This window comes from Pistacia vera, unplaced genomic scaffold (assembly GCF_008641045.1).
Source record: "Pistacia vera cultivar Batoury unplaced genomic scaffold, PisVer_v2 Contig1036, whole genome shotgun sequence".
Taxonomy (NCBI): Eukaryota; Viridiplantae; Streptophyta; class Magnoliopsida; order Sapindales; family Anacardiaceae; genus Pistacia; species Pistacia vera.
The window spans coordinates 6,352-27,722 of record NW_022195068.1 but is presented as its reverse complement, the minus strand read 5'-3'; the positions used below and the strand labels follow the sequence as shown (position 1 = coordinate 27,722).

Sequence of the window (21,371 nt, the reverse complement as noted above, 5' to 3'; positions counted from 1 at the left end):
ATCTATTTATATAAGATTGATAGAACCTGTTGTACTTCAAATATATTGAAACATAATCAATCTTGTAGTTTCACATGACTTTTAATAAACAACAAGTGTATCAAAATTTTATGGCATCAACAATTGTATCATATTATAATTAAACTTTAGAAATTTTATCATTTCTTATAAAATTGATTCTAAATTTGTATTAGTTAGCATAGTTTCTATATTTTTAATTTCAATTTTTATTTCAGAAACCGGTAATAAACAACTTTTTAATTTTAAAAGACACAAAATCCAATTTCTTATTTTTAAATTCATGTTTTGAAAACAAAAACTTAACTAAACGCTGCCTAATAAATTTTCTATTTGAACCCACGCGTAGACAGGACAGCCACAAAAGCTAGAGGAAGGTAACAGGAAACTTCATATCACATAAATCCTTCCATAATTTCATTTTAAAATAAAAATAAAAATAAAAGATTTTTTTTTTTTTTACCACTACTGTTGTCTGCTCGCAGTTGGAATGTTGGACTGACATACCTCGGTTCCACGGATAATCGGATATTACCCGATATCTAAATGCCAAAGTTTCTTTGATCGAAGTAAATGGAGTGGAGGGGATCAATATTAATAACAATTATCAATAATTAAAAATAAAAGTCAATATTCCTTCTCTTTTGAGGACCCAGTTGGAAAAAAACTTATTGGATGGCCACAGCCACAGCCAAAGTCAAATATTCATCACCGACCTCAATGGAGTGAAGTCCCATTTTCACACTGTCTTCGGATAATCGGATTGGTATTGAGGATTAATATTTAACCCCACTACTCTTTGTAAATTTCTATTTCTGACGCAAAGTACTGTGAGTGTGATTATTTTATAAATTGCTTAATTGTCCATGACGTCGTGCACTGAATCTGAAACTTTTCATATTCGTTTCCAAGAGATGTTGGTCTTGGTGCTGTAAAATTTCTGCACATCATTGGATCACTGTGTGCCGTAAGTTTCTTTTCTTTTTACGATCACCCCATTTAGCAAAAATGTTATTTCTTAATCTTCTTCCTATGTATCTGCCAACATATTAATGGTCGCCGAGAGAAAGCTTTAATTTCTTTTTTCTTTATGTTATGTTAATCATCAGCTGTGTTAATTTTCAGGTTGCGAAAGTTGCAGGTAGCGGTCAAAGACTCAAAGCTAGAACCATGTTCATTGATATGGATTTTGAAAGCTTTTTGCAAGAGCTGGGTGATGATTACATACAGGAGATGGAATCTTCTTCTTGTGCGACTAATTTTGATGTTGATCTTCCATCACAATGTTATGATAAGCAGGTAAACCTTTCTCTTAATTATCTTCTCTTTGTGTTCACATGCACCTCAAAATCATGTTCAAGCCACTACTCTTAACACATTCATCTTCCTAGCTCACTTGAGCTAACTTGTTTGTAATATAATATTGTTTTGTTTTGGAATGAACAAAAGCTGTTGGGCATCATGCTCCATGTGATTATGTCTTTTGTGTATTTTTAATTTATATATCGTTTCATTTTAGGAAAATCATGTATCTTGCTTGTTTGGCTGCTAAGAAAACCTGAAAAAGACTGAGAAAATAGAGAGATAATAAGGGAAAGAGGTGACAGAGCAGGATAAATTTCTTGGAATAATGATTTATGTACATACATAGTACAAACGGACAAAGAACGAACACCCAGAGATTTTGATCAGTTATGTCTAGGTCTTATGCTTTATAACATTAGGATTTGTCCCCTTAAATCTTTCATAAATAATATATATAATTTTAATATTGAATACCGTCTATAGTTTTTTATTTATAGTTACATACTTTTGGGGTGAATGGGACAGACCAAGGTCAATGCTAGTATGCCCATGCCCATCCCAAAATAATTCGAATCAAGATATTCAAACCAAAATTTTTAGTATACAAATCAAATCCATTTGGGTAGACCCCTAAACCCATAGATCATCCTAATACCAAGAGTATATAAAATTAACCCATACAGAGACCCTAAATTCTAAAATCCACACAAAATGTCACCTTACAATCACAAAGAAAACAAAAACAAAACTCAAAAGGGTTGGCCTAATGGTCAAATTTGCTCAATTTTTGAGTTTTTGGATTTAAATTTTAGGATCACAATAACATTGTAACAACTTAATTGATCATGCTAGAGGTGTAAACAAGCCAAGCTAAGCTGAGTATTGAACTAATCGAACTCGGCTCGTTAGCTACAGTATCAGCTCGAGTTTAAGTTTGAGCTCGGTGTTGAAATTCGAGCTACTTGAGCTAATCGAGCCATTGACCTCGATCTCTCCGTGTTTTTGATTTCTCTGTAGAAACTCTATTGACAGCATCACAAATTCACAACAACAAAACCAGACCAAACCAAACCAAACTACAGCTCTCTTCGCAAGAATCAAAACTCGTGAACAAAACTCCCACAAAACTTCCAACCCGTAACTGATGATCACCAACCGTAAATTCACAATAACAAAACTAGAAATAGAAAGGGAACTCTTATGAAGAAATGGAAGACGAAGAATATATATATAGAAAGGGACGGCTTTGATGCAGAAATGGAAGTGAAGAAGAAACTGACGGATTGGAGAAAAGATTTGGTGGATTAGAATTAAAATTAGAAGAAACTAGAAAGTCAAAGCTGTAGAAATATTATTGGCTATTGGGTTTGTCTTCTTATTTTTAATTATATATTTCCTTCATAATTACTATACCTCCCCTAATAAATTATGAATTACATATTCTCCCCACTGAGCTGAGTTGGATGAAGCTCGCGGGCCAGCGAGCTAAGCTTTTGGCTGTTCGAACTCGGCTCACCAGCTTAGCTGAGCTCAAGCTTTTTTCGAGCCGCGCCTAGCTGAGCCGTTCATCGAGTTGCTCGGCTCGTTGACACTCTTAGATTCTTTGAGTTTGCAGAGTGTTCAATAAACTCTAAAGATTAGTTGAGATATGTATAAATTAGTCGAACATTACCAAAAAAATTAAAAGAAAAAAGAAAAAGAAAACAAAAACCAAGAGTAACCTAAGACATTGAATAACCATGACGCTTTTTAACTTTTATCTTTTGGATTCTTTATTGTTAATGTTTTAAAAAATATTTCTTAAGTGAAAGGGTTATTCACTCTTAAGTTGTGTTTGGGACATGGGATTAAAAGTAGGATTGGACTTATTTTTTATTATTATTATTATTATTTTTTAAGAAAAGTCGTCCAATCCCAATTTGGTTTTGTTTTAAGGAGAATGGGATGTGATTATTTATAATCCCATTCTCCTTCCCCAGTCCCAATTCATTGGGGGATAAGTAACAACACAAGGTTCGGCCGAATCTTGATAGACCCCCTATAGTACCTATAATATTTAAATCACCCTATAGTATTGCTAATTACTCTAGACCCCCTATCATTTGTGTCTTTTAGTTACATTTAACGGTAGAACGAGTAAATGACTTGAATGACCTCACCTCTTATGCCCATAAATCGAGCCAGCCCCTTTGCTTTCACTTCATCTCCAGCAACCCCCAACACTCATATTAGGCTTAAAAAATTATAAAATTATATAAAATATTACAAATTTTTTTATAAGAAAATAGAAAAGAAACTAATAAATAAAAAAATCTGAAAAAATCAAATATAAATTTTTCTAAAAAATGGAAAAAAAAAAATGTGACAACGAATCTTATGTTGAAAGCGTAGGATTCCTTGTCCCAAGTTAAGATAATTTTTTTTATATATTTGTAAAATAAAAAAATAATTTAAATTAATATTTTGCTATAGAAATATAAATAATTTATATATTAAAACTATTGATATTCATATTTTGGTTATTAAATATAATCTCCTTTAGGTATAATCAATTAACAAATATCCTTTTTATTTTTTTTAAAATAAAGATTAACTTATCTAGAGGAAATTCAAAAACATCCGATCAGAGTACAAACCAAAAAAGAAGGAAAATAAAGAGAAAGGAATCCCTCTCCGAACTAAACCCTCATTATCCTTTAGAGTAAGATTTCTAATGTTCATAGGGTGTATGTCCCACCAAGTAAGCTGGTTATCGCAAACCAAGATTAGTCAAGGCATAACAAACATCACTTATTAATATAACAAAAATCCCCTTATTGTTAACTTTTTGGAGTTAAAATAAACGGTAGAGGAGTGATTAGGTAAATATTCATTAATCCATCAAGTTATAAATTCTAACGGTATACTAATGCCTTATTAACTCTAGGGGTATTTATGTTATTTCTGAAATCTTAGAGAAATTTTGTTATTTCATTAAACATCAAGGGGGTCAAAAAAAGCCCCTGTTTTTAATTTTGATTTGATTTGCTTATACATTTGATTTAATTTTGTTATCTAACATTACTAATATTATACTAAATCATAATAGTATTTTATTCATAATATAAAAATAATTATTTAAAATTTTAAATCATTAATTAAAATTAATAATTATATTTCTCATTCAAGTTTATTATAATTAATTATTTATATAAATAATGTAATTATTAGTAGGAATATTTGATAACATTTAAGAATTTTTATGACTATTGTTTATTTGTTGATAGGAGGTATCTAATTGTACTCAAATTGAAGATAATGGAAAAGGAAAGGTTGATACAGAGATAGCACCACCACCACCACCAACTAAAAGAAGGAGGACCTCTAAGGTTTGGGAGATGTTTGATAAGATCAAAAGGGAAGATGGGACAGAATTGGCCATATGTAAACATTGCAAAAAGCAGTATCCAGGATCAAGCAAGACAGCAGGAACCTCAAACCTATTAAAACATATGGGAAAATGTGCAGGTAGGAGAGATGGTGATGGAGGTAAACCTTGTGACGAAATCAAGGAAAAAAGGAGCTACAAGAGCATAACCAGAAGTGATCCATTGAGTGTGGTTGAGAAGGATTCCTCAGAAAATTTTGGATCCTATAGCAATTTAAAGGCCAACATACTTCACACTTATAGAAAAGAGAAGGAAAAACTCACAAGTTTCATTAACAACCCCTCATCAGGTCGTTTCAATTTAACAATCAATTGTTGGAGACGCACTGATGGTAGAAATACCAACTGTTGTTTGACCAAACACTTCATAGACAATGGTTGGGAACTAAAGAGCAAGGTTCTTGCTTTCAGAAGAGTGGGATTTTCCGACAACAGGGGACTTTTCGGAACTTTCAGAAGTATGATATTAGATTGGAGGAATCTTGACAAAAATGTGTTCACCATAACCGCACAATATACTGAGGAGGCTTATCAGATAGCCAGCGAGATTAAAGGGTGGCTTCTTGATCAAAATTTACTTCCTTTAACTGGAACATTGTCACATGTTAGTTGCTTGGTGCATATTCTCAATCTTCTTCTCGAGGATGGATCGCAGGAAGTAAACGGACTACTTTTCAATACAATGAAGTGCATTTCTTATGTCCATAATAAACCAGATAGTGTTATAAAATTCCGAATGGCAGTAGATCAAGCGAGGGCGCAAGGTAGCAGTGTGACTTATGAAGATATGCCTGCGAAAGGGACATTAATTAGCTTCCAAAAATTTGAGGGAATTTTCAGGTTAAGAGAAGCTTTTAATATGTTAAAGATTTTCGATCTGGATTTTAACAGCTTAAATATTAACCCAGAAGATGAGGAATGGATAAAGGCTACCTACATTTACAAGCATGTAAAAGTGTTAGATGAAGCTGTTAAGAGCCTTTCAGGGAAACAATCATGCCTTACCACAAACGTTTATTTTCCTAAGGTTTGCAACATATACAGGAGCCTGTGTGAATGGGTCAAAGGTGACAATTCAAATGTTTCCTCGATGGCTGGTAAGATGAAGAAAAAATTTGACACATATTGGGAAAATTGTGGTTTGGTTTTAGCAATAGCTATAGTTCTTGACCCGCGGTTTAAACTTGACATTGTGAAGCGCTGGTTCCAGGAAATCTATGGCCAAGATGATGCTGAGGAGCAGTGTGTAGGAATCGAGTTCAATCTTAAACAAATTTACAAAGAATACTCAGGCGGCGGCTCCAACAATTTAACTGCTTATTTTGACACGCTAGATCCTCTGGGAATGCCATGGAGTACTTCTTGTTCAAACGATGCTGAAGATGGCAAGTCAGAAAAATCAGAACTTGAACGATATTTAGAAGAGCCTAAGTTTCGTTCCGTTAAAGATTTTGACATACTAACTTGGTGGCGTGCCAATACACCAAATTTCCCAATATTAGCAAAGATGGCGCGTGATTTCTTGGCAATCCCAGTTTCAACTGCTCAGTCGAATCCCTCGTTCAATGATGATGTTATGAAGATTGATCCAACCGCCATTGACATAGATCCTGAGACCACGGAAGCTTTTGTTTGTGTAAGGGATTGGCGGCAAAGGCCTGAAAACAAGTAAGAATTTTTTTCATTATTTCCCTTTTGTAGTCTACATTTTAATAAGAATTCTTAACGTGAAAACTGCTCTTCTTTTCACAGGGCCTGATATTTCATCACCTCTCATCTGCTTCCATTAGCAGAAAAAAGAAGAAGAAGAAGAAGAATTCGAGATTGCTTCACCGATTGTATTCTGGACTTTCATATACAGTTCTACCTTCATATTATTATATAAGATATAGCTCTGTTTTCATATTCAGGGGCTGCGTTCAAGTCACTGTAATGTTTTATATTGTCATAAATTTGAGAAGGGTATTTTCGTAAGTATGGTAAGTCTAACCATTTCGTAAAACTTGGGGGTGTATTTGGTTGTTTTGAAACCGTAGGGGGTTTCATTGTTCTTTTCCCTTATACAAAAACAAACGCTGTAGCAGTGAAAAAAAAAAAAAAAAAAAAAAAAAAAAAAAAAAAAAAAAGATGGCAAAATTCGAAGAATTGGAGCGACAGAATGAGTGTCTAGAAGAGCTACTGAGCTTCACTCTAAACTCTCACATAAACCAAACCCTAGGCTTCGACCTCGGCCTCTCCAGCCAATTCAGCTCCAATGTCCTCCTCCATTTGTTAATTACCTCGTAATTTCGTAATTCATTGATTAATTGATTCGTTTTAGATGTTGTCAAGATTCGCTTCAAGGAGTTCCATTATGTCCTCTATAATAACGGTGTCGATTTGGTTCATCGAGATGGTTTGCTGAAACAGAGACAAGAGGAGTGGAGTGAATTGGTTCTGAATAAGGGAGATGAATTGATCAATGTAAGTAATAACTACTTGTAGTTTAGTTAATATATTATTGGTAAATAATTAATCTAAGAATGAATTTCTATTTTCTCTTTCAGTTTGAATTAACTAAAGATAAGCTGTTCATTGGTAGTTTGGTTGGGAAATAAATTTAGATTCGTACCTCAAAATTCTCATTTAAATAAGTGGCATGAATATATTTGGAAATGAATTTTACGGCTGATGTTATAATTTTGTTGCATGTTAGACTTATGAAACCTTTCGATAAACTTTACGAAACTTTAGGGGAGGTTTTTGACCGTTTTAGAAGAGATTTTTAAAATTTTAGGAGATCTTTCTGATGAATATTAGAACTAGTAGGGTTATCTTCTGCGTTATAGCGAAACTTCAATGAAGGTTAATAAATTTTTTCTTAATGCAATGGAAAATTTTCATTGACTTCCAGAATTTGAGCTATATGGATTCTACTATTTTAGTTCCAAGATTCCCATAAACCTCTTCTAACATCAAAGAGAGAAGTTCCTTGAAGTCTTAAAAAGTTTCTCAAAGACTTGCATGTTTCTTAAACGAAGCGGGTCTATCTGTAATTAAGTCAAACTTTGATGGAGGTCAGTGAGATTTACTCTAATATTTTGATGGGTTTGTGGTAGATTTTGAAGACGGTAGACTTTGAACTTGATGTTCAGGAACGCTTCTTTTCATTGATAAAAGGTAATATATTTATTTTAAATTTGTAATATATTTGGCACAGACTTGGACCAGGTTTAATTAATCTGTTAAATAAATGCATGATACTTGAAGGTCAGGTGATATTATATTTAACTTATTTGTTCTTGCCTTATTTTGCAATTTCACCTTTGTAATTTCATTAATTGGCAGACTGTCAGCTGTTATGCTTCATTTTCGGAGTTGTTAGAAGCAGAGAGTCTTGCGGAAGTCCTTCCTGGAGCTAAAACTGTTGAAGAAGGTATTAGAGAGTCTATTTAAGCAATCAAATAGACATTCTTAGTTTAAAACTCAGGGAAGACAAAACTCTGTTTTGTTCTCGTAGATGGCTGGTTCAGTAAGAGCCTTAGAATTTGGGAAAATTACTAGCTTTTCATCAATGTCAGAATCATTCAGGAGTAAAGGATGAATTTCTATTTCAGGTGTGCAAATTTATAGGAAGTTTTATGTGGAGGAGAAGGAAAGGCTAAACGGTGTCCTGGCAATATTTGTTTCTAAACTGGCTACTCAGCCTTACATTACATTGGCCACTATACTGTCTGTGAGTCTGATGAAACACCTGCTGTGGTCTATATTAGGAGATGTAGGAGGGGACAACAGAGGAATATTGCTAATGCAGCAAAAGGAGTGCTAAGCAAGTGAGTGGGACAGATGGCAGCATGAGGGTAATTAGTGGGTGAATTCAGTTATAGAGTATGGGACTGAATTGCATAAAAGAGGAGGGAGAGAATTAGAGAGCATATTCTGAAAAAGTTGGAAAGTGTCATTTGGGAGGGAGCTGGCCCTCGAAGTTCAGCAAGCCATGTTTTCCTTCATATTTTCATTTTCCTTCACTGTTTTGCTTTCTAATTTTCCATTGAATCAAAGTTGTGTTGAGTGGATTACTTACTGGAAATCAATACTAATATCATCGTATTTTATTCATCTCTTTTCCTGATTGTGTGAGAATTATTGGTGTGTTGGTTGAATTTGCTTGGGTAGATGGATACTGTGAATTGATTGATTGTTGGGTTTGAGCTTGGTATCTGTCAGAGTTGCTTACTTACTGCAGTCTTATTTTTTGTGTTTCATCCGTTGGTTGGTTAATTTCATGTTTTTGATTCAGGGATTGGATTATGAGGGTGTTCAAGCCGTTTGGGTCTTGTACATACTCCTGGAACGATTTCGGATGCACTCCCCCCACCAAGATCAACGCTTCTGTCATCATTCTTGCTGCCATTTAAACCAAGTGTAAGATAATGATTTGTGAAGGAATATATGTATGTCTTGATTGTAAAATTGGTCGACGAGAAATATTTACTGTATCCAACTCAAGATATTTTCCTTGTTTGCTTATGTGTTTTAATTATTGAACTTTCTGTTTAATTAGTTGAGGTCAAATGTAGTACCTTAACTCAAGGAGCCAGGGCCTTGGCAAAGCATGTTAATAGGAGCAGCAAGATACTAGGGTATTTTTAGTGGAAATGGTTAGTACAATGTGAACTTGAAATTTACTCTGGTACTTTTTGAATTTATATACTATTGCTGAGCCCTTTTCTATAAACATAGCTATTTGAGATTAATGGTGACTCAAGATGATATCATAGCCTATTGCACCAATAGTCCTGTTTTCAAATTTAAAACAACTCTACTAGGAATGAGAAGAATGCAGTTATTCTTTGGAGTTCACTCGAGAGGTTTTGGATTGTGTATTTAAAGATAGTAAGGGAGGTTTAGGCCATCAATTGGAATTCCAGCACGTTAATATTAAGTCTAGCACATCTTCCTTTGATTGAGGATCCAATTTCAATACAAAGAACTTATATGTCATTGTAGGAAATATGTAATGTGTAGTTAAGGGATTTTGGTGAAATGGGCTAGGAATGATGGGTATCCTTTCTTGCATGTCACAGTCTACCCCCTTCCAATTTCCTTCATTTTCTAATGACGCCAATTTTTTCCTTGGACGAAAAAATAAATATGAAAAAATAATTACTTTTATAAATTAGTTTTAGCATCTGATTCCCGCATTAGTTACCTGTTTATTTTTACATTTCCAGATTCTGACAAAAATAGGTTTGCAATGGATGTCATTTGTCGTTTAATAGCCCAATGTTGCTGGTTGAATGTGCACATTTTTAAACCTCATGGGATTGTCTTTGAGATAAGGGTAGCTGATGGTTATGGTGCACGGTGGTCCAAAGATGGAACCAAGGTATATGTTTAGTGCTACAAGTGTGCTTGCAACCTATATTTGTGCTAACAGTCATCTCTATTTGAAGAGTTCCTAGTACTTATTTTTTCTTTTAATGTATGTATATGAATGGAGTTATGTTGGAGAATTGGTTTGACTTTGGGGTTTTGAGTTAATTCTATTGCTCTTTTTGTTTATTTTGTATTTTAACTTCTTACCGAACATGATTTCGCCCCTGAGCATTTGGGTATAAACATTTTTACTTCTATACATAGAAACTGTAGGTTCAAATCTTTGGCTTGCTGCGATTTCCATTTCAAGATGCCACAGCTGCGATTCTAAATAATGATTTCTCTGGGCGTAAAATCAACTTTTTGGAAATCATTTTTCTATGACTGAGTGACAGCAAACCTAAGATCTTAATATTCATGTGTATTTGTGTCTTTTCAGTTCATAGGATTTCTTGAGGTATGCATGGAAGATGGTCACTCCAACGGATGGAAGCATTAGATTGACTTTGGATACTTTTGTAGTGATTTCATTGATTTATGCACGCCTTCTAAGGTAACCGCTTTCTGCTATATTTTTTTTCTTTCACTTCTTTGCATAGTTTTAGATAACAGTAAATCCTTCACATGCTTGTTTTTGCATCAGTCCCCATCCTTTTATAGTGATTGGGAAAAATCAGCACTGCTTAATGATTGGTATTTGGTTTTTGGTTTTGAGTAATGCTTTCTCATACAATATAGTACTTGACCCTTTCTTGCCTCTTTTGTCTCCCCTTTTTCTAATCACTTAAACTAGTTGAATTTTTTTATTTCTTGGAGACTCAGATTTTTAAGATGGGCTTGCTTGGGTGTTGTTCTGCTGTCTGCACCGTCATTGTCCATTTAATAGGTTTTTTTCGCTGTGTTATTTGATCTTTAGAGCAGAGTAAATACATGGATAAGATGGAACAAATATGTCAGCATAGAAGTCACGATATTTTCAGACAAACATGTCAAGACAAAATTTTATACATTCATTTTGATAATATTTTACTTTGTACATGGAATTATGTAGCCAATGGTCTAGGAGAATTCCACACATGTAAATATGCTTCTTGTTCGTCGTTTCATAATAATCCCAATTATATCTTGCTGATACGTGCAATGGTTCAAATAATTAGTGTTTTTTTTTTTTTTTTTTTTTTTTTTTTTTTAAAAAAAAAAAAAAAAAACTAATTATTTGAATTAGAGAGCCGCAATCTAACACTTTTTGTCTTCGCATCTCCACTGATTGAGGCAATAACCTCTTTTCCTCCATTTGTGCTATACTTTCTCTTTCTTTTTGTTCTAATTATTTTATTTGGTGAGTGCTCCCCCCACATGTGAACCAACAAAACTAAATAAAAATAATGAGAAGGTTGGAATTCTCATCTTTCACAACTTTTGAAGATCTCACGATGGCACATGAATGGATATATCATTTATTAATATTGATGAAGAAGGTGAGAAGGAGAGAAAGAAGGGCGGCATTGAAATTGTGAAAGAAATTTAGGGTGTATTTTTTTATAGATTTTTTTATTTTTAATACTGAAAATAATTGAAAAACGTTATAAACGTATATACATTTGGCATTTTATTAAAAAATGATAGTTTATAATTGCAAAAAAGAAAATAAGTTGGATATAGTTGTCTAAAAATATAAAGAAAGAAATATAAAATTTAAAATTTAATAATTTATTGCCTATACAACCATAAAACTCTTTCAGATCACCATCTATTTTGTTTGTTTCATAGAGATTGCCTCAAATATATCAATGATCAATTTTTGCTTGAAATTTTGTCATAAAAATCTTGATTTTCAAATTATTTTTGTTTTATGAAAGAGGGGAGAGAAGATAAAGAAAAAAAGAAGGAAAATTGAATTTTTCTTAGATTCTCTTTTCGTGAAAATAAAAACAAAAAAATTCACATACACAACAATGCTAACTGCACATTTTGCGGGAGATAAAAAAATAGAAAAGGGGAAATGAGTTCACAAAGCAATAAAGGAATATTCTTGTTTTATTGTTTTGGGTTTTGTCTTTTCATTCAAGCACAAATGAGTAAACGACATATCTCCATCCGAGGCTTAGCGAAACCTCAAGTTGATACCCTTGGTTTTATTTATTCTAAATATCCACCCTTAACGTAATGTCATTTCTTTTATTCTAACAGTTAAGGGTTAAAATAGTAATTTTTTTCTCTCTTCCCTTCCCATTTCTTCCTCGTCTCTATCTCTTCCTCCCATGTTCTTCTCCTTCCCTCTACACCTCCTCCTAGTCATTTTTTCTCTCTTCCCTTCCCATTTCTTCCTCATCTCTACCTCTTCCTCCCATGTTCTTCTCCTTCCCTCTAAACCTCCTCCTCCTATCTTCATCTTTTTCCCTCTACTACTGCTAGCTTCATCCATCCCCACGACCCCCCCGCTCCCAAATAAAACCCCATCACCCCCTGGCCGCATCAATTCACAATTTGCAAGTCATCCCTAGCTGTTTTCGAGCACTTTTCGGCGATGGAAATTACCCCCTACCCTATTTTTGGACTCCCCAATGCATCACCATCCCGACCCACTACACCCACCGACCACCTTGACCCCTTTTTTTGCCGTCACCTTTTAACTTAAGTGTCACACTCGACCAGCTTCTTTCAAACCAACCACATCACTAAAAATCTTCATTGAGCCCACTATTTGACTCATCAAAGAGCTCTCTCCAATAACCCCATGCTTTCTATCCCGGATTTCTCACCTTTCAATGCCAATTGAAGCCCTTTCCCTAGGGTTTTTATTTTTTTATTTTTTATTTTTTATTTTTAATTGAAATGGTGCGATTTAGTGGTGGCTCTTGGATTTGGTTTGGGATGGAGTGGTTTGGAATGTGCGGTGGTGGTGGTTTGGCCAGTTTTGATGGTCGTTTGGAATGGGGTGAAGGACTATTTGGTAATAGCACCATCTGCATCAGTGTCAGAACCCAACAGTCACTAATGGTATTATTTTAAGGGTGGATATTTGGAATAAATGAAACTAGGAGTATCAACTTTAGATTTCATTAAACCTTGAGTGGAAATATGTCATTTAATCGGCACAAATAAACCACTACATTGATTTAGGAATAAGAATTAATAAATTGTTTGTCTTTTTCTTTTGTCTCAGCATTACTTTGCATAATTTCCCTCTTTTTAGGTCAAACTTAAGGTGATATGTAATTGACTTTATATATAACTTTATTTAAAATTATTCTAAAAATAATTATTTATATTTAAAATTTTAAAACTCTCTTATTTATTGAAAATGATATTTTCCTCCTTATAGGTTCATGATATATTAATTTTTTATTGAGTTAAAGACTTTTTCCCATCCAAATAATGGTTTAATTACATTTTCTCACAAATAGACCTTTAAAATTAGCCACTAGAAATGAAAAAGGGTTAAAATGTAATTTTAGAATATAACAACTTAATACGCTGCTGTTTTACTTTAACTCAAATGTACAAAAACAGTGTCCTTCTCCACTGGTTTCAGTTCGGTTCAGCTTAATGAAAATTTAGTTAGCTTGAGTTTTTCTTCTAGAACTCTCTCTCTATCTTCATACCTTGCACATGGTATCAAAGCCATGACTCGCGTCAATGGTAAAGTATTCTAGTTCTTCTTGTTGAGATTCATGCATTTTGGACATGGAAAAGGTGTAGAAATGATGGACAAGTTGATGGATGCAAGGTAGAACGCAAACATAACACATAAGCCCAAAGAAAATTCAAGGTAAGGATGGAATATTGCCTACTCCTTTGCTATTCAACACTTGAATCTTCTTTCTTGGAGTCTTAGTTCTTCAAGTGGACTTGAATAACCTCAAAATTTGATCCACACAAGTAAAGGAAAAGAGAGCCGAGAGAGTGAGAGAGAAAATGAGAGAGTGATTTTTGTTTCAATTCTTTCAATTCATTGAAAATGGTATAACACTTGATATATATACCATGGGCGCAAAGTGTAATTTTAAATTGTCTTGGGAAGTCCTCAAACAATTTAAAATTAATCTTGGAAAAGAGCATTTATGTCAAGTCTTTGGTTTTATGGTTAATTCATAATTAGCCCAAATTTTAATCTCATTAAATATTTTAACTCTTTAGAATAAAACCAATGCACTTTGTCCCCATTATTGAATCCGATTCAATAATAATATTTAATAAATCCTTATTACCATTGGTTAGTATTAGCTATCCATGAATAATTATTTCTCACCAATACATTAATTTGGATGCAACTGTTTACGTCCGAACATCATTAATCTAATTAATGATATGTATTACTCTCTCTCCTTGAGCTTGGTTTTATGTGTGACCATTTTGGTTTACTGTGATCTAGCCATGGGCTCAATATCGGATTTTGATATGTTTCGTTATAACTCTTTATAATCGAAACTCTCACTGATTATGGTAGACGTCTAGCAATGTTCCGTAACCCCCAAACCACAATGAAGTGTAAACTCCAATGAACCTATTCTGATCGTATGTAACGTGTAGTCAAATCCCTTCGTTATCTAATCTCGATTAAGAATGGTTCATGGTATGTCAAAACCTTTAACTTAATCTTTAATCGAATTGTCAATAGATACAATGGAACTCATCAACATGAAACTACTTTTCATCTGACATTCATTATACTCTGGCCAGAGATTTTCCTTTTCCAATGTTTATTGACATTGGTTTGGGAACTCGAGATTGGACTATTTTGAGTTAACGGATCCCATCTTGATCATCACTTGTCCTCGCACATGAATAACATATGACCAAACCGGATTATTACACAAGACATGATTAGTCTCGTGCTTATACACCATATGAACCATATGCATCCTATGTTGAATCCAACTGTGATGTTTCAGGTCTAAGGATTAGTGGTACACTAGCACGATCCTATGATGCATCATTGACCACATCCATGTGATTCATCCTTGTGATTCATCCTAATCGGTCGTATTCGATAAACAGTTCACTAACCATTTATCCATGCTAATGCCTTAGTGACATACCTCTTACAATCACCCACACTAATACCATCACATGATATTCAATGAAGACATTCAATATGCCTACTATACAATGTTATTGCCCAATTAACATTGCTTGCGTAAGGAATTCTTTGATGATTTGGTCTTTTGAAGATCCGTGTCATCCGGACATTTCACATGCAATATTAAATATAATATAATATAAATGAAGCAGAAAATCAACATGTGAAATAAGAACACTTTCTTTTATTCATAATACATTTACAAGATATAATGTCCTGAAATCGACAGCACGATTGGTTCCTAGGGCATACACTAACACTTCTTCCTTAGAGTCTAGCAAGATTCTAAAAGATTTTTCTAATTGGACTACCTCGGTGTTAGCTTCTAGCTTATAGGTGATTAATCCCAAACTTACACGGAATAATTACTGATTTTGGAGCTCTCAAGTGCTGTTCACTATTGGCTTTCATGAGCTTGAGGACCATCTTCTTGGTAAAATTCCCTGCCCTTCTCCTTTTCTAGTTATCAATCCTCAAATTGATGATGACCTAAATCAAATTCAAGGACAAATTAGGGGTAGTATTGAGAAATTAAATCTTGATTATGTCTTATGGAAACGTACTGATAAGTTCCTTGCTAGTTAGCTCTTAGCCAAAATTTCAGAAGAAATGTTTGGAAATGTCTCGAAGTGTTGTTACTCTACTGAAATTTGGTTTGCTTTACAAAATGAGTTTATGACAGACTCTAAAGCTAGAGCTTTGCATCTCAAAAATCTGCTACAAAAAACTCAAAAATGCAATCTTAGTATCAGTGAATACATTAAGAAAACGAAGAGAATTTTTGACAGTTTATTAGCCAATGGTTTGATTATCTCTAACGAGGACCTGTTACAGTATATCTTAGATGGCTTAAGTCCCGAATATGACGCTATGCCTGTGAATCTTACCTCTAGGCTTAAATCTAAATTAGACTTTGTAACATTGTAAGAAGCACAATTCTTGTTACAAAAATATGAAATTAGGCTTGATAAGTTTCATTCTACTGACCTCTACAATAGCTCTGCCAATTTAGTGTCTACTAATAGCTCAGGTGATCATGGTGATGCTAGTCGAATTATTCACAGTGGAACTCAATCTATTCGGAGTGGAATTCACACACCTAATACCTATAATAACTTTGTTCCTATTCCTTCACTAGCTTCACTTGGAAATCCACATTTTCAAGAGCCTTATATAGTTCCAACTGTTCAAAGTAATCCTTTTGGTTCTAAGTTGGTTGGTCTGCCTATGGTGTTAACATGTTTAATCCTAGATATCCTAGCTTTAGACACCCCAATTTTGTGCCCTATGGTAGAGGTAGGGGTAGAGGTAATGGTGCCAAGTTTGTACAAAAGTTGGACATTCTGCAGCTCAGTGTTATCACAAATTCAATATAGCCTACCATGGAATGCCACATCAGTTCTCTAATATGAATACTTCATAGCAATTCCATAACAACTATTCCTCAAGCTAGTTACAAAATCAATCACAAAACAAGCCATATCAGTTCACTCCCAGACATACTCAAACACAACAGTTTATACCTGGTCCTTCTCAGTCACAAATTACTCAATCACAACAGTTCATTCCTAGTCATACTCAGTCACCAATGTGATCCTCTTCAAACCATCTAACTGCTTCACGGTCCTATAATTCTCACGGTAGTTATAATGATCCAGAATTGTCACAGTTCAATCCTACTAAACATGGACCTACAATTCCATCATATTTCAGTGTGCCCAGTCAGCAACAATCAAGAATGAATCAAGCTTATCTGGCCATAACTCATCTTGGATAGCATACTACTCTTGCTATTTTGCTAACTCCCACTTATCCAATTTTGTATATAGACTCTATGGCTACTGATCATGTAGCAGTAGACTTGACTCATCTCAACATCGACAAGAGCTATGATGTTGGAAGCCAACTTCAAGTGGGTAATGGTGAGTTTCTTCCCATCTCTCATATTGTTTGTTCCTATTTACCTAGTATTTTACATTCTAGATCTTTGCATCTTAAGAACATCCTTTGTGTTCCAAAAATTACGAAGAATTTACTAAGCATTTCAAAATTTACCCGTGATAATGATGCGATAGTTGAATTTGATTTCAATTATTGTGTTGTTAAGGACAAGTCTACCAAAGCTCTGTTACTGCAAGGGGACCTTAAAGTAGGGCTTTATCAACCGAACATTCCACAAACTATCTCTCATTGTCAACCCTCCTCACTATCACCACCACATTAATCACATGTTACATCTACCAATTCATCATTTGATTCTAATTCACCTAATATAGTGTCCAGTTATAATAATGTTCAGTTATAATAATGTTGTCAAGTCTATACAAACTTGTTATCCTAGTCAGAATAATACTTGTGATGGTGACAACTTCACCACATTAGTTAGTAAATCTAATATGTATAGTCCAAAAACTAAAGATCAATCTATGTTACTATAGTGTAACTCTTCATATGCCAATAAAATGCATCCTAATTTGAATAATGCTGTTGCAAATTCTTCCTTTTTTTAATAAAAATGCATTTTGATTTGAATAATGCTGCTGCAAATTCATACACTTCTACTACTGCTTGTGCTTATGACTGCTTGATCGAATCTAAGATTAATCATGAAAATGGTTGTTTTATCAATTCTGATTTGAATAATGCTGCTACAAAATTCATATGTTTCTACTATTGATTGTGCTGACAAGTGCTTGATCAAACCTGAAATTAATCATGACAAATATGAAATTAATCATGGTACTGGTTATCTTACTAATTTTGATTCTGCTACTTGTTTTAATATTACAAAAGTTGAAAAAACTTCCTTATTTGGCACAAAAGGTTAAGACACCCTCACTCCACAGTTTTAAACAACATTTTGTCCCTAATGTCCAATGAATCTTCTCAACCAAAATTGAAACTTAACCCCTCTTTTTCATTATGTGATGCTTGCCAATTAGGAAAAATGCACCACAATAGTTTCCCTTCCTCTCAATCTCAAGCCACCTCTCCCTTAGAATTAATTCATAGTGATGTGTGGGGTCCTGCACCCTTTTGCTCTAGTGAAGGATTTAGGTATTATGTTTAATTTCTTGATGATTACAGTAGATATACATGGTTGTTTCCTTTAAGGACTAAATCTGAGGAGAAGTCTATTTTTATCAAATTCCATCACCTTGTTGAAAGACAGTTTAGACATAAATTAAAATGTTTACAATCTGACCAAGGAGGAGAATTTATGGCACTTCATTCATAACTCACACCATTAGGCATTCTTGTGCCCATATGCATCAACAAACTGGAAGGAGTGAGCGAAAGCATAAGCATATAGTTGAAACAAGCCTCACTTTTCTTGCTTATGCATCCATGCTATTACAATTGTGGTGGTTAGCTTTTGAATGTGCTGTTTTTTTTTATTAATAGAATGCCTACTGCGATTCTTGATAATATTTCTCCTTATCAAAAGTTGTTTCACATCACTCATTCTCATGGTCAATTGAAAGTGTTTGGTTGCTCTTGCTTTCCTTTTACTAGAATGTTCAATAAGCACAAGTTTAGTTTCCACTCCACTAAGTATATTTTTGTAGGCCATAGTTTAATTCTCAAGGGATACAAGTGCTAAAGACTTGATGATGGTAAAATCTTTGTTACCCCAAGTGTTCATTTTAATGAACTTGACTTTCCCTTTGCTCACGGGTTTGTCTCTCCTGCCCCAGTAAAATCTCCTCCATTGGATTCCCAAAATCAGTCTTCTTCACGCTTATCTTTTCTTTATGTTATTGTCCAAAAATCTTCACAAAAAGAGAAGAGTGCTCCTTTGCTTTCCCCTGCAATAACTGGTTCTTTTGACAACTTTGACAACGGCAATACTGCATCAATAAAGACAAATTCAACATCACATTCTTCATTTCCAATATCACATACACATCCTACTGTCCCTTCTACCTCACATCACTCCAATTCTCAACTGCCCCAATTAAACATTCCTATATCCCATACACCTACTACTGTCCCTTCTACCTCATATCACTCCAATTCTCCACTGCCCTAGACCAGATCACCATCATATTCTATTACATTAAATAGCTCCTCCACCTCATCTTCTCACCTATCATCAGTAATCGATTTTGGTCATTTAACATCACCTTCTTCTGCATTTGCTCCCATCATTCCCAATGCTATTTCATCTCTTCCTGTTGTGTCATCATCACACTCCTTGCCAACTTGCTCTCTTGAGGTTGTACTTCCACTGTCCAAGTTCTCCTTTATTCCTTCAAATCAGTCTTCTACTACTACTAATCATCATCCCATGGTCACAAGAGCTAAAAAGGCCAGAGCAGATGTAACTAATATCATGGACAATATTGAACATGGTACATTTACAGCTCAAGTCCCGGTTGATTAGTGCCAAGTTGAACCTCAACCCACTTCAATTTCTGAAGCATTGATTAGTCCTGCATGGAAGGCAGCCATGTAAGCTGAGTATGATACTCTAGTGAAGAATAATACATGGACTTTGGTTCCTTTCACTTTTGATGTTAATATTGTTGGAAATAAATGGGTCTTTAGAATCAAGTATAATGCTGATGGGCCATTACAAAAGTACAAGGCAAGGTTAATAGCTAAAGGTTTTCAACAAACCCCTGGCCTTGATTACTTTGAAACCTTTAATCCCGTGATAAAACCCATACAATTAGGATTATTCTCACCTTAGTGGTTACCAAGGGATGGGACATCCAACAAGTTGATGTGAACAATGCCTTTCTAAATGGCATTTTGAGTGAAATGGTGTTTATGAACAACCACCTGGTTTTGAGGATCCAGCTAAGTCCTCACATGTATGTCAACTGAATAAGGCATTGTATAGCCTTAAACAAGCCCCAAGAGCTTGGTTTGACAAGCTCAAATCTGCCTTGTATAGGAAAAGGGTTTCAAAACTCAATCTCGAATTCTAGTTTGTTCATACTATAGTAGAATTCTCACTTCATTTATGTTCTTGTATATGTGGATGACATCCTTATAACTGGATCTAATTGCTCCTACATAAATCAGATTATGCAAAGCCTAAACGATGAATTTGCTCTCAAGACACTTGGATCCTTGCACTATTTTCTTGGTTTGGAGGCGGTGAGCTTTTGAGGGTATTCATTTGAAACAAACAAAGTATGCCTTTGACCTTCTTATTAAAACACAAATGCAAGAAGCTCATCCTTGCTCAACCCCTATGGCAGTTGGTACAAAGCTATGCTCCACTGACATCCCTCTTTTTGCCAATCCTGGTCTATATCGTAGCACTATTGGGGCCCTCCAATACCTTACTCTAACAAGACTAGACCTTAGCTTTCCAGTTAACAAGCTAAGTCAATTCCTACAAGCCCCAGCTCAACTTCAATGGTAGGCCTGCAAAAGGATTATGCGCTATGTCAACGGCACTTTAACCTTTGGATTATTTTTCAAACTAGCAGGAACACTCTAGGTTAAGTGCAATTCTGATGCAGATTGAGGGAGTAATTTATAGGACAGGAGGTCAACCAGTGGCTATTGCATTTACATGGGTCCAAACTTGATTCAATGGAGTTCCCAAAAAAAAAAAAAAAAAAAAAAAAAAAAAAAAAAGCTGTCACTATCCTCTACAGAAGCTGAATATAGAGATCTAGCTCAAATGATACAAAATTACATAGTTATAAAGTTTATTCTCTGAATTAGGCTTGCGTTTTAGCACCACTCCTATTATTTGGTGTGACAATGTTAGTGTTGGAGCCCTTGCCTCAAATCTAGTCTTTCACGAAAGGACTAAACATATAGAGATATACGCACACTACATTCGGGAGCAAGTATTAGCCAAAAAGGTAGTAGTTCAATATGTGCCTTCAAAGTTGCAAATAGCTGATTTGTTAACTAAGGCACTCTCCTCTGCTCAATTTAGTGAGTTGAGAAAAAAATTGACTGTTATCAGCAAAGAAGATATGAATTAAAGAGCTACCCAATTCAAGTAATGTTGTCTGCTGTGTATTGATAGAGCAGGAAAAGTAGTTGCTAATTGTGTGGTTTTATGGCTGCTAAAGTGTGTGTTTTATGGCTGCTAAGTGTGCATTTCTTTATGCCTGATCAGTTTTGAGTTTTATAAATAGTAACTACTAAGTGTGTGTTTTATGGCTACTCAATCTTGCAGTTTATTGGTCCAATTTTGCTAAGTAT

The 21,371-nt window shown here is 34.5% G+C and overlaps 1 protein-coding gene and 1 pseudogene across 1 annotated transcript; both read left to right on the top strand.

The window, feature by feature from the left end:
• Positions 1-2,580: 2,580 nt before the first annotated feature.
• On the top strand, positions 2,581-6,571 carry LOC116124416 (zinc finger BED domain-containing protein RICESLEEPER 2-like). The gene is made up of 3 exons (XM_031410138.1): positions 2,581-2,622; positions 4,590-6,418; positions 6,503-6,571. Exons 1-3 carry the CDS (start codon positions 2,581-2,583, stop codon positions 6,507-6,509), a joined length of 1,878 nt encoding a protein of 625 aa, XP_031265998.1. The 3' UTR covers positions 6,510-6,571.
• Positions 6,572-7,066: 495 nt separating this feature from the next.
• LOC116124405 lies at positions 7,067-10,659 on the top strand (annotated as a pseudogene).
• Positions 10,660-21,371: the final 10,712 nt, after the last annotated feature.

What these genes read in the sequence shown, in the direction of transcription:
- LOC116124416 (XM_031410138.1), top strand. Translation starts at nt 2,581, where the DNA reads ATGGAAGTGAAGAAGAAACTGACGGATTGGAGAAAAGATTTG. An exon ending in CGGATTGGAGAAAAGATTTG is followed by an intron (nt 2,623 to 4,589) that starts GTGGATTAGAAT and finishes ATTTGTTGATAG; the next exon opens with GAGGTATCTAATTGTACTCA.